This window comes from Protopterus annectens, chromosome 12.part0 (assembly GCF_019279795.1).
Source record: "Protopterus annectens isolate FY-2018-M chromosome 12.part0, PAN1.0, whole genome shotgun sequence".
NCBI lineage: Eukaryota > Metazoa > Chordata > Ceratodontiformes > Protopteridae > Protopterus > Protopterus annectens.
This window is the reverse complement of record NC_056746.1, coordinates 1,159,474,164-1,159,488,598: the sequence shown is the minus strand read 5'-3', so window position 1 is coordinate 1,159,488,598 and position 14,435 is coordinate 1,159,474,164. Positions and strand designations below refer to the sequence as shown.

Sequence of the window (14,435 nt, the reverse complement as noted above, 5' to 3'; positions counted from 1 at the left end):
TTGTGTACAGTGAGTAATCATTTTCCACAAATAATCTATGGTCTCCAACCTTTAGTACTTTGTCCTGCCATAATTTTGTCAGAATCAACTAGGTGGTGGGATTGCAACTTTACAGTTTGATGTCTTGTCTGCTTTCTCATGGCCAGGTTTGGAACATAATCACAGTGCCCTTTCATTTAACAACTCTTGCTGTGAGATACCAGTCCAGTTGCTTATTTGTGATTTCATTATATTAATACAGCCTGTACTTTCCAGTCAAATACAAAGTAGTAAGAAACAAAAACAAAATTTTATATAATCTTATATTAGTTTATTAATATTAACAACCACTTATCGCAGTAAATAACCTGTAAAAACGCTTTCTTCTGTCGATACTTCATTGGATCTTATTTTTGGTTTCCACTGTATTGTATTTGACTGTTCTTTTTAGTTCGTGAATGTTGGTTACCAGTCAATGTCGCCTTCTCTATTCCTTTCAGTTTATCTGGTACAGCAGATAATCGCAGGTTTTCCCTAGTTGCTTTGTCTTCTAATTCTACCATTTTTTATAACATCACTCCTTAAGCAGTCTTGTACTCAAACAGCCTTTTCTTCATTTCAACCTCAAAATCTGATGTTGTCCATTTCATTGTACCTTACTACTGGGTTTACGGATCTGACCTCTGATCCAACTCTGCCACTTCTCAAGATTTACAGTCCAAGCCTCAAGCTCCTCCCTTCCCATAATGCGCACCTCCTTCCCTAACCCCTCAGATCTCGTTTGCTGCCTTTCAGCTCAGACGCAATTCTGCAGCTTCGGCTATGGTTAAGTGCTTTTTGGGTATTTTCTTAGTGTTTCTTCCATCCGATATTTTTGCATTTCGTAGTTAACCTTTATTTCTTTGGGTTGTCATTTGTGTGCATGGGTGTGCACGTGGTAAGCTTCTTTTTAGCATGTCTGAAAAGTCTACTGAGTTCTAAAGATGCACCTCTTGTGGGCATAAGATTCCTCAATCAGATGCCCACAAGAGATGTGTATACTGTCTTAGGCTGGGGCATCTGGAGGTCTAATGTGACCTCTGTGCTGCCTTCAATTCCCATGCCCTCACCAATCATTGCAATGAGCTAATTTTGAGAAATCTCCTACTAACCTATGAAGCTCAAACTCCTGCTACTAAAGAGCCTAAGAAGCATGCCGCCTCTGCATCCTTGGGGGCCACATCTTCGGTGCCTGAGAAGCGTCAACAATTTTCGGATCCTTTGACTTCAGATCCTTCCAGTTATCATGCCTCTTCGGATCTGAGAAGTTCATCGGATCCAACAAGGTCTGCTCCTGCAAAGACTCAAACACTGTGGGATCCTCAGCCTTCGGGTCCGAGTAGTGCCTCGCCCTACGGATGTGATACAGATCCAAAATTCACCATCTCTGAACGAACCCTCCTTGAGCCATAAGCAGTCTGATCAAAGGCCCTGGAATCATACTCCACATCACAGCAAATCTCCCTCTCCAGTCCCGACCACTCGGACCAGTATATCTCCAGTCAAGTCCACCCACTCTTCAGCCTTATCGAGATCCTCTTGGCTGTCACAATGACATGGATGATGTGGAGTTTTCTTAAAGTCCAGATTCAGTTGGGGATTTTGCCATCTCTGACCAATGTGGGATCCATGAGAGCTCCAATCTCCTCTTCCAATCCAACCTCCGGTTTCGTAACTTCAGGGTTTGGTTTTCCCAAGTGGGCCATAATTGGAGCATAGAACTTGTCACGGCAGTGTCCTAGACCAGCTCAGCTCCAATGTCTTCGGAGAAGAGTGGGTCCCAGTCTTGAGACATCGGCGCCAACACATTGGGATTGGTCTTGGCTCCAACTCTTTCGGAGCCATCCCTGCCCCTAGGTGCTTTGCCCCGTGACAGTTTGGGCCCGGTGCTTTCTGGAGGCATTGGATGTAGGATAGCTTCCTCCTTCTCTCCCTTGTTAGCACCAGCTCCGAGGAAGAGGGGACTGGCTTCTCTGGGTTCATCTGCCTTTCAGGTGGCAGAGAAGGCTTTCTCCAGACTGTGAAAATTGGCCCCTCATCCCCCAGATCCTACCCCATCTCCCCCTGATCCGAGCTTTGTACCCATCCATCCTGTCTGTAGTCAGCCCCTCCAGGAGACCCTCCATCCTACACCCAGAAAGGGGTCCCCCTGTCTACCGAGTCCTGCCCTGAGTATCCTGCGGGGGAGGTTCATTGGAAGAGACAGTGCAAGAGGAAGCACCTAGACTTCCTTCTGGATTGTTGACAGAGGACACTGACTTAGATGAAGCGGAAAGGTCCCCCAGATCTTCACCTGATGACATCTCCTTCTGGGATATTTTGGAAATACTGAAACAAAAGGGTGGCTGGTCATCCCAACCTCTTTCCTCAGAGGAGTCTGTGTTTCTGGAGGCCGTTGGGCTGGAATCATCTATGTTGTGGGTAATCCCACTGGCTTTTGAGCTCATTGACCTAATCGCACGCCAGACGTGGAAGGAGCCAGACACAGTGCAGCCCCATCCCTAAGTGCACAGACAAATATCTCAGTCCCCCTAGTGATCGCCCATACTGGAGGAAAGGTGTCCCGGTTGAGGCTATTTTGGGGTCGGCAGCCACTAAGAAGGAGCTAGCCAAACAGAGCTCCTCTGTTCATCCCTGAACAAAGTGCGTCTGGCTTTGGACTGGCATGGGAAGTGTGTGCATGCCTGAGCCATCTTTACACTGACAGCATTAAATTATTTGGCAGATTTTATGCGTCTCCTGAGGGATCTGGTCAAGGAGCTCACCAACTGTTTGACAGAGTCATTGTTTGAGGAGGACCCTAAGAAGGTAGCTTCCCAACTGACCACTATGTAATCCATTGGTAATTCCTCAAAGTTAATTTCTCACTCTACAGAAGGAACCTGTCAAGTGGCCAATTCAGGCATAGCCCTTAGGAGACATGCCTGGATGAGGCATTGCGGGTTTGCGGACCCCTTTAAGGCGTCATTCATAAATGCCCCCTTTGATGGTTCCTCCTTGTTAAAGAAACTTACCCATAGAGAGTAGGAGGGAAAGATTTTGTCTGCCATAGTGATCAGATTTTCTTCCCCCTTAACAGACCTTTTCTAGGAACCAACGGAGTGGGAAGAAGGAGATGTGGTTCCATAAATCCCAGGGATCTTTCCCTGACTCGTAAGATGAATCCTGTTCTAGATGCAGAGGAAGAGGATTTAATGGTAGACACTGCCCCAGAGGGAGAGGGGTCCACAGAACTAGGGAGGTGAAGAACCTTTCTCTGACAGGCCCTACCAGTTCTCCTGAAGTGTTGCCCAGCTAACCTACTCTGGAGGCAGTCGTGGCAGACTATCCTTAAACCCGGATGCCTGGGCAAATATAACAAATGACATCCGGGTGTTAAATTTAATTTCCAGAGCTTACTATATTCCCTTTTCCCTTCGTCCTCCCAGATGTTCTTCATGTTTCACTATTGCAGTCTTCACATTTGGGTTATCTGCTTGCAGTAGCCCTCATTCGGCTTGATTATCAAAGTCTTGGGTCCTGCGTCGGTTGCTGTCTCATCTTCCATGACATCAGGTAGTCAGGGGTATAAAGCATGCAGCCGACGCCATTACATCAATCTTTCTTGCCGTGCGGTGCCTAAAGCAGTAGCATTTCGCAAGTGCCAGTCGGCCGAATCCTGAAATTTTCATTTTAGAGTTTCAGAACCGAAGTCTTCAACTAAAGCTAAGTACCCCGTTGTGGTAACTTTTTCTTGCTCTAAACCGATGTCAGTAAATGTCAATAATTGTATTTCTTGTGGAAAGCAAATACCTCGTAAAGATTTTCATTCATACTGCATTCCTTGCCTAGGCCCTGACCATGACCTACCTCGCTGTTGGTTTTCTGCCTTATTTAAATTCGTCGTTGGTATATTTACGCTTCTAAATATTTTGGTACTCGGTTCAATTATCCAGATATGTCTTTGGTAAGCAATCTGACTACCGACATTCCGAAAAAACGCAAAGATAAAGACAGAGACAGGCCCCCTAGATCCAAAGCTGCAACAGTGAAACACGAAGAACATAGTACACTTGTGTACACTTACCATAAATGTAGATGTTCGAGTGTTTTCACTGTTGCAGTCCTGGTTACCCTCTCTACAGCCCCCTGACTTCTTTTGGCTATACCTCTATTCTCTTTTACTATGCTTAAAAGCTTTTTGGTGTATTTGCTTTATTGTTGGAGGTATAACCTTGCATATTTATATTTAATTGCTCCCCATTAGGGGGGCACCTGACATCTGGGGCAAGAAAAACTGATGCAATGGCATCGGCTGCATGACTGTTGATGAAATTTGTGCACCAGCAACTTTGTCATTATAAGTTGGACATTTTCTCTAGAAACAAAGCATCCTTTGGCTCTATGGTGCTCAGGCATATGCTTCCTTGGGGGCTACCCAGGGTTCACGTAGCTAGGGATTCTGACCCAGTAGTGAGGTATAATGAAATGGACAACATCAGATTAGAAGTTATGTACTTGCCATAACTTGCCCTTTTTGTTGTCTAGTTTCATTATGCCTCCAACCCCACCCAGCCATCCCCCATCCTGAGTGTTCGAGAGAATATAGGAATACATAAGTTCCTAGTTTGAGCACCATTGTGGTTGTATATCTTTTGGTTCCCATTGGTAAAGATCTAAATTACCTTTAAGAGGACAGCAAACACAGTCTGATGGGTTAGGGAAGGAGCAGGGCATTATGGGAGGGGGAGGAGCTTGAGGCTCAGATCATCAGTCTTGAGAAACGTCTGAGTCAGATCTGAGTTTAGATCTGTAGTCTCAGTAGTGAGGCGTAATGAAATTAGACAACATAGATAGCAAGTTATGGTAAGTACATAACTTCTATTTTTGCAGTTTTATCAGCTCATCCAAAAATAGCTGTTTAAAGTTTTTTCAGTTTTTTTTTCCAGCCTTTTGTTATTTGAGTTGATATACTCCTTCAGTATTTCATTTATTTTAATTAGCTCTAAACACATTTAACTTAGTTTTTCCTCCCAGAGTACTAGGAATCATGTTTTGTACCAAAGCTGGAGCTTGAACTGTTTTTTTGCTGAACAGCTGCAGGATTCTTCCCAGCCAGTGTTTTCTCCTCACTTTTTGTGGTTGATTTTCTTTCAGATTCTCTAAATTTCTTTTTTGTTGGCATTCAGGCAGGGCACTTAATAGCCAGTAACTGAAATTTACCGAAAAAGACAAAGTCACTCTCTCTCTTTTCTTTGTTCACACTGGGAGAGCTGAAATTTAAAAGTTATGTACCTACCATAACTTAGGATCTCTGTTGTCCACTTTCATTCTTCCTAACTGATAGGTTACAAATCCGACTCTTGGATCCAATTCACCCGCATTCACAAGACTTAGGGTCCAAGTCTCGAGCTCCTCCCTCTACCCATAATACCCTATTCCATCCCCAACTCCTCAAATCGAATTTACTGCCTACTGAGTAATAGAGACAGAACAGACATAAGAAAGACTGAGGCTCAAACCTGAATGTTAGTATTCCAAAAACATCCAAAGATCCTTCTAGGAGTGACAAGACCGGGGGATGGCTGGGAAGCAGGGTGAGGAAGAATGAAAATGGACAACACAGATGCCAAGTTATGATAAGTACATACCTTTTAAGTCTGTCCTTTTCATTCTTCCTCAATGCTGGGTCAGAGTCCACAACTACATAACTCTTGGGAGGCCATCAAGGAAGGACATGCTGGAGCACTGTAGAAACAGAAGAAGCTGTGCTTCTGGAGACAGTGTCCAATTTTAATGTGTAACAAAGATATGAATGTTTTCACCAAGTTGCTGCAGCACAGATATCAACTGAAATTCTAGACAAAAGCCATAGATCTAGTGGACTGGGCTGTAGGGGGAAGAGGCAATTCCAAACCTTTTTGAGAATAAATCAGCAAAATACAGTCAGTAATCTATTTGGCCAGAGTAATTTTGGAAGCTGCTTGACCTAAGATACAAACAGCTGATCAAACTGCCTGTACTGTTTTGTTCTGCGAAGATAAAAACATAGTTGTCTATGAACATTGAGAAAGCGCAACATATATTCGCCCTTATTAATAAAGTTCAGAAGGAAGAGTTGCAATTGAATGGATTGATTAATGTTGGTCTCCATGGCTGCTTTAAGCATAAAAGAAGGGTTGGTTCATAGAGACACCCTATCTTTATGAAAAATAATGTAAAGAGGCCTAGCCGATAAGGCCTGGAGCTCAGAATTTCTTTTTGCTGAAATGATAGCTGCCAGAAAGATAGTTTTCCAAGAAAGAAACTTCATGTCGCAATTGTTTGCCTGTTCAAAGGGTTTGTGAATCAACCCCTGGAGGACTACTGTGAGGTCCCATAGTGAAGAGGGATCCTTTATTTTGGTCTGAGAAGAAAAATTCCTTTCAAAGCGTTACGTAATTTGGAAGTTGACAAAGAAAGGGATTCGTTTCCAGAGTGGAAGTTGGATATGCTACCTAAAATTTAATAGTAGAAAAACTAGCTCCTTCCTTAAAAAAGAGTAGTGAGGAAAAGAAGGACGGCCAAAGTAGGAGTTGAGAAAAGATCTATATTCTCTTTAGAAGCCCATGTTGAGAACCTTTCCCATTTGCTTCTGTAGACTTTCTTGGTGGAGGCATTCTGGGAGCCCAAGATAATATCACGAACTGTAGAAGTGAGCATGGCCCATCTTACTATCACTATAAATGGAGAACCCATGTAGAGAACCTTTCCCATTGGCTTCTGTAGACTTTCTTGGTGGAGGCCTTCTGGGAGCCCAAGATAATATCACGAACTGTAGAAGTGAGCCTGGACCATCTTACTATCACTGTAAATGGAGAACCCACGTGGTCAGCTTGAGGACATGAGATTGGGATGGTGAACTTCTGATGGACGAGATGAGATCCTGACTGGACGCTAGTATCCATGGAGTGTATTTGAGGCGAGACCAAAGGAAGGAGAATCATACCTGTCGAGGCTAGAGGGGGGCAATGAGGATGACTGAGCTCTTCAGTCTGGTTGCTTTCTGTAGAAGCTTCGGGATCAGTGGAAGGGGGGTGTAGGCATAGCGGAGACCTGGGGGCCAATCATGAATCAGAGCATCGCTCTTTGACTACCCCAGAGCAGGAATCAGGGCAAAGTACTTGCTGCACTTGTTGAGGGGAGAGGCAAAAAGATCACAGCAAGCCTGGCCCCTGTGGATGAAAATCATGTTCGCTACTGATTAACTGAGGAACAACTCATGAGGAATCGGAATGGACCTGTTGAGTCTGTTGGCCAGCATGTTGGTTTTTCCCTGGTATGTGCATTACAATAAAGCGGTCTGAAGAGATCGCCCATTCCCAGACCCTCATGGCCTCTCTGCACAAGGGTAGGAGTGGGTTCCTTCTTGTTTCTTGATGTACCAGACTACTGACATGAATGTGTGAATTGCAGTAGTCCCTCGGAAGGGCGAACGTCCTGAGAGGCTTGCAGCATTGGAAGGACTGCTCTCATCTCTAGGACATTGATATGCAACTTGGTCTCCAAGGAGGACCACATGCCTTGGACTATCTTGCCCTCAAAATGCCCCACCCCCACCCCAGTTGGGAATCGTCGGTGGTCACTGTGGCTCTTGGGGGAGGAAGAGAGAATGGTCTGCCCAAAAATAGATTATCTGACTGTATCCACATTTGAATATGACATTTGCAAATTGAAGTGAGTTTGATGGGAACAGAAAGAGGCTGGTAAAGACTAGACCATTGTACCGCTAAGGTCCATTGGAGGATTCGCATGAAGAGTCTTGCTAGAGGGAGTAGAATAATTAACGCTGACATTGATCCAAGAGTTTGTAATACTAGTTTTGCTGGAGGGGACGGATGAGACAGTAAGCTCCACACGTGATTTCTCAGAGATGTGATCCAGTGAAGAGGTAATGAAGCCACTTGAGTTGTAGTATCCAGGACTCTGCTTCAGTTTGGCAAGATTTGTTGTGATGCCTAGGGAGTTGGAGATCTGAAGCAAGTAATCTCTGGCTTGTAAAAGTTGATGCCTGGTTGGAGCGGTGAGGAGCTAATCTTTGAGATAGGGAAACACCTGGAATCCTTTGAGCCTCAAGTGAGTTGCCATGACTGCCATGCATTTGGTGAACACCCTGGGGGGTTGTAGTGAGTCCAAAGGACAGTGCTCTGAATTGGTAATGATTGGCCCCCAGCCAAAAGCACACATCTCCTGGAGCGCCTGTCTATTTTGATGTGATCAGACGCATCCTGGAGATCTGTAGAACACATCTGATCATGCTGGTACAGAAGACGCAGAATGGACTGAACCATAAACATTCAGAACTTTGACTTCTTTACATACTGATTCAGACTGCTTAGATCCAAAATTGGTCTTAGGTCCCCTGTTTTCTTTGGCACCAAAAAGAAGCAGGATTCGGACCTTACTCCCATGTATTTAGGTGGGACCTCCTGGATGACTGTTTTTTTTTTTTTTTTTGTAGCAGCTTTTTAACCTCTTGAACTGCGTTCTACTTCTGACTGGGTTTAACAGGGAGTTTCTTCCTTGTGATAGGAGGTGGAAGGGGAAAGGGAATGTAGTAACCTCTGGATATTATGCTTAGCACCCATGCATTGTTTGTTGTATTTGTCCAGGCGTCCAGGTGCAGGGCAACACGACCCCCAACTGCCTCAAGAGATGGACAGTCGGGAAGCGCTTCAGGTGCACTGATGGGGCTTGATCAAAGGAGGAGTTTCTGAAGCCCTGGTTCTGCAGACCTCCTCTGCCTCTGGGGCAATGTCTGCCATTGAAACTTCCTCTGCCTCTGGAGGAAGTGGCCCCACATGGGTCTTGAAAAGGACCCTTAGATTTCTGAAACCACATTTTCTTCTCACCCCGCTGGTTTCTAGAGAATGTCCGTTGAGGGGTGGAAAACCCGATTCCGACAGCAGAAAGGGACTTTCCTTCCTGCTCGCTGTGGGTAAGCATATGTTTCACTGATGGCCTGAACAAAGAGGAGCCATCAAAGGGGCCATTAACAAAAGACGTCTTAAAAGGTTCTGCAAAGTTGCATAACCTCAGCCAGGTATGTCTCCTAATGGCTATGCCTGAACGGGCTGCTCGTGAGGTACCCTCTGCTGTATGGGAGATCAGCCTCATCAGTGAATTGGCAATGGACGAAAGAGTGGCCAGTTGAGAAGAAACCTTCTTGAGATCCTCTGCAGACATGGATTTGATGAGAGAGTTTGAGAACTCCTTTATTATCAAATCTTTCTGTAGGCGAGTAAAATGTGCCAGGTAATTTAACGACCTTAGTTCAAAAGTGGCTGAGGCGTAGATGTGCTTTTCAAATTTGTCCATCACTCTGGACTCGCTATTTTTGTGGATGGACAGAGGGGCTCTGCTCAGCTAGCTCCTTTTTAGTGGCTCCTGCCACAACTGTGGCATCAACAGGGACACCCTTACTCCAATTAGTTCTCTTTGTCGGGGGAACTAGAAAATGGTTTAGGGATGGGCTCAACAGTGTCCAGTTCCTTCCAAGCCCTGCGGGGAAACTAGGTCAGTAACTTCATTCGCTGGGGGAGTGGTCACCCAAAACCTAGATGGGGCTCCCCTAAAAGCCTCCAGAAACACCGACTCCTCAGAATAAGGAAATTGGAAGACCAGCCACCCTTCTGCTTAAGGATTTCCAGGATGTCACCAAAGGAGATGTCATCAGGTGGTGACTAAGGGGATCCTTTTCTCTCATTGAAGTGCGTGTCTTCATTGAGAGACTCCACTGGGGAGTCTGTGTGCCTCCTCTTGTACATATTCTTCTGCAGTACCTCCTTCATGGGATGTTCGGGTGAGGTGTCAGAAGAATGGGGAAACCCTCTGGGGAATGATTACAGAGGCCTCCCAGTGTAGGCTGACCTAGAGGAGCAGGAATGATGGGCTCATCTCTCGGACCTGATGATGGGCAAGGGGTAGGATCCGAGATGTGAGAGGACGGATCTCTATGTAAAGAGAAGGCCTGTCTACCACCTGGAGGTCCTGGTGAAACCTCTGCCTCTCTCCTTGGAGCCAAGGTAGCCGAGGATGGGAGGTCAAGGCGAACCACATCCATGCCGTCCTGAGTGAATCGGACCCAAGCTGCTGAAGGCCAAGGCACCAAGGGGAAGGGATGGATCCGACAGTGTCTGAGCCGAACCTAACTCCCCAGACCCAGTGCCGACTTCCCAGATTCGAGACCCACTCTGATCCAGCAGTATTGGAGCAGGGCTGGTCAGGGAAACCATCGGAGTTGAGGAAGAGGGCTTCCTTGGATGCCTTGCTGACTTTTTCAGGTATCTTGGATCCTTGGACTCCGAGACCACTGGTCGGATCGGAGAAAGAGAATGTATGGGTTGGCAGGTGCACTCGTAAATCCAAGAGGGGACAGAGTTGGCAAGATCCCCATCTGGATCTGAGCCTTGAGGAATTTCCACATCATCGTGTCCATGTTGACCTCTGTCAAGCTCCTACAGGACCTAGATGAAGCTGAGGAAGCAGGCCTAGAATGCTTGGTTGGTGTCTGGAATAGTCTTGAAGGCATAGATGGGGAAACTGGTTGTATTGCCAAATACGGTGATCTGCTCTTAACCGTCAGATCCAAAAGTCTGGCATCCATGGCTGATGTGGATGTGGAAGGTAAAGGTGAACTGGCAAGGTGATCACCTTCGTCTGATCCAAAGAGTCTTGTGGATCCAAAGGAGGCATAACATTCTTCGGATCCAAAGGTGTCAGATCTGAAGCCTTTTTAAGCTTTTCAGCTAGCTCAGATAAAGCCCTCTGAGATACAGGTAGGGCCCATTTTTTTGACTCTCTGGAGCCATGAGCTTTCGAAGAGGTTTGAGCCCCAGGAGAGAAAGCGGAAGAAGCCGGTAGCAGACCCTTAAGGATTAACTTGTTGTGGTGGTCTGAAAGGGCTTGTGGATTAAACAAAGCACAACCTCACACATGATTTTAAGTGTTCTGGCCCTAAGCGATAGATGCACTTCTTATGGTCATCCAGACTGGTGATCTTGTGCGTACAAGAAGTGCATCTTTAAAACCCAGTTGGTTTTTCAGACATGACTGCAACAGAAAAGATGCAAAGCTAACTGCAAGAACTATAACACTGTACAAATTACAGTGCCACAAACCTGTTGTGATACATTTTTTTAAACAATAATAACAGTAATAATAAAGTAAGGTTATAGAAAGTGCCGAAAGAGACTAAGGAAAAGGTCCCCAATGACTGTGAAAACTGAATGTTAATGGGAGGAGTAAAGAAGAAATATTATAACAGGAAAAAGGCAGTAAATAACCAGAAAATTACACGCAGAATTGCGTCCCGTTGCAGTGGCGGCAGACAAGACCTGAGGAGTTGGGGATGGAATAGGGCATTATGGGTAGAGGGAAGAGCTTGAGATTCTGATCTTAAGTCTTGTGAATGCAGCCAAATCAGACCCAAGGGTTGGATCCGTAACCATCAGTGAGGAAGAATGAAAAGGACAACATCAGATTAAACTGTTATTCAGTGTACAGCCATCTTGGAAGTCCCTTCCTTATACAGTAATAAGGTTAGTTAGGAGGATATATGATTGATTTGAGGAAAGAATTAAATTGGGAGGGTTCTTCTCTGATAATAAGTCGCATATGAGCAGAGGAATCAAGCAGGGATGCACACTCTTTCCCCTTTATTTGCTTAATATTTAGAACCACTGGCAAAGAAAATAAGGGATTCTTAAGTTCAAGGATATAATTACGTGGTAATCAAGAAAAATTGACTTTATTTGCAGATTAAATTTTATACCTGATAAATCCAGAAAGGGATATCTAAGTGTTATGGAACATTTGAACTGATTTCAAGTCTTTTCAGGATATAAAATTATTGAAGATAAAAATAAAAAAAGGCTGCAGTCGTAAATTATGTACCCACACATGAATTAGTTCTGTAATGCCCACATTTATGGGAAAACGATAAGATGAAGTTTTTAGGAGTATGGATTAAAAAAGGATTCTGCTCTGTTTTGGCAGCTAAGGATATGTGAGAAGAGACAAAACAAAGCACAAAATAATACAAAACTGAGAAAATTAAAGCTGTAGTTTATGTATTTGGATAGTGAGATAGAAACCGTGACATTTTTTTAGTCCCTTTATGTTTTATATACGGATCAAGCATATTTTTATCAACCAGAGGAGAAGTTGTATACAATAAGTAGTAAAGAATTGAAGGAATTTTTTTTTCTGGGGGAAGAGGGCAAGAGTTTAGTGGGATAAGCTGATCCTTCCAGTGGAACAAGGTGGTTTAGAATTATCTGATTTGAATGGTTATTTTAGAGCCACACAGCTAAGGCTCATGTACATAACAAAAGCAGGGGGTCTATATTACGATGCCAAAATGGCTAAACACTGAATGCCGTTTCAGCAACACACAAAGAGCAAACTACAAGTTAAGCGAACTGCCAGATCACCGTTTTTTTTTCCTAGGGAAAAAAATCTCTTGGCAGTCGCCGTGAATTAGCCCTTTTCCCCACTGTAGTGCGATCTTGGAGTTGGTATATTTAGTTAGGGGGGGCACAGCCCACATTGGGGGGGTGGGGGGAGAAGCCCTCCACTTTGTAATGTTTGAGCTGGTGTGTCGCGTCTGGTTGGCCTACCAATTTTTTCCCCCCTAGGAAAAAAATTGGTGATCTGGCCATTCGCGTAACTTATAGTTCACTCTTTGTGTGTCGCTGAAACGGCGTTCGGTGTTTAGCTGTTTCGGCATTGTAATATAGACCCCAAGCAGGTGGTTATAATTCAGAATGGAAAGGGATGATGTTGAAGCAAGTGTGGGGGGAGTTCAAGAAATAAAAGTGGGATTTTGGATGCAGATCCTTAAGTAAAATGGTAACAACCATGCAGAATATTATATTCATAAAGTAACTTATGATGATTAATACTGTTGGCTGCCAAGAAAGCAGTTTCTAGAAAACAGAAACCAAAGTCTAAAAGGGATCTTTGAAAAGGGGAGGAGTAAATTACATAGTAAATGGAAATTGTGGGAACACTACATGCAGAATAATGTTGAGAAGGTGGATTGAGGATTAATAATTCAGCACTTGATATAATGCTGGACTGTTGATAGCTACAAAGAAAGAAAGGATATGTGATATATGTCTGTAAATGGAAGAATGTTAATATTTTCTTTTCTTTTCTGTTAATGTATGCTTACTTATGTCTTAAGTGATAATTCAATCAAGGTGTTTAAATGAAAAGAGCAGGTTGGCAATGTGCTTAAAAGAGCAGTTGTTTCAACTGCTTAGCTGAGCAATTTATATTCTTGCAAAATTTATTTTAATGTGATCCAACAACAAGCATTTTGGACTTGCCTGTGAATCTTATTTAATTGGAAAAGAGCAAATCACCCTTTTCTGTGCAGAGTGATGTATGCTCCTACAAACCCTTCCTGTTTATGAACCAGAACCTGGATCTAGTGGTTGCTTACAAACTGTATAATTTTTTGCAGTCTATTAGAAGATAAGTATACCCTTTTTTAATATTTTTTTTCTTTATTTTATAGTTAGGTGGAGCTATGGCACCTGCCATCAGGGAACTGCCACGATGGTTGGATGCTAATCCAGAATATGCAGTTGCTCCAGACTGGGCTGACATAGTTAAACTTTCGGTAAGTTAGGATTTTTATTTTTATGTTTTGAGATAGAGTGGAATGTAGTAAAAATATCTTTTCAATGTATACTTGACCTTCTAATATTTAAAGTGGCAAAGTCACAGTAAGATTACTTTGTTTAGCTTTTTGCAAGACTTCACTATTTGCTCTATGCCACAGATAATAGTGTTTAAATTTTTGGTCATATGGAACTGCTTAAAAAGTAGTCTTACACACACACACACACACACACACACACACACAGAGTTTCCTCCGGTCAGGATGCTACATTTCATTCAGCTTATTATTCATTAATTTGTCTTTTGCTGGATTAAGACGCATGCAAAGGAAAACTAAGCTGAGGAGCAATTTTTCGCATGGGCATTCTGTGCATACTCAAGTTATTTTTATTTTTTATTTATTTTTTTGGACAAGCAAGCATTAGAGTTACAAAAGTGGACATAATTTAAAATGGTGGCAAAAAAAAGATAATGTCCAATAAAAGTCGGTAGACTTTGCAGTGCTTCATTTAGGGTCTCCATTTTATGCAAGGACTTTAATTGCACCCCTTAAGACTAGAAGAAGGGAGAATATGCGCTAAGGCAAAAATTGCTGTACCTTAGAGAATTCCTTCTTTTCTGAGGTGTGGTCATCTCAGAGTTAGTTTATACAAGTTTGAGAAATGCAGATTGGCTTGCCCCTACAAAAAAAAAAAAAAAAAAAAAAAAAAAACTATTGTTAACATATCATGGCAGGTTTCATACTTAGCAGTTATTTTACACAGTTC

General features: G+C 43.5%; 1 protein-coding gene across 3 annotated transcripts in view; it reads left to right on the top strand.

Annotated features, from left to right (window-relative positions):
• The window catches only part of CHD6 (chromodomain helicase DNA binding protein 6), a 2,211,516-nt gene that overhangs the window by 2,148,569 nt on the left and 48,512 nt on the right, over window positions 1-14,435 (top strand). For all 3 annotated transcript variants that reach the window (XM_044090190.1, XM_044090189.1, XM_044090188.1), the window contains one exon: window positions 13,562-13,666. In XM_044090190.1, the coding sequence (XP_043946125.1) occupies window positions 13,562-13,666 (105 nt within the window). The remainder of the gene's footprint in view (window positions 1-13,561; window positions 13,667-14,435) is intronic.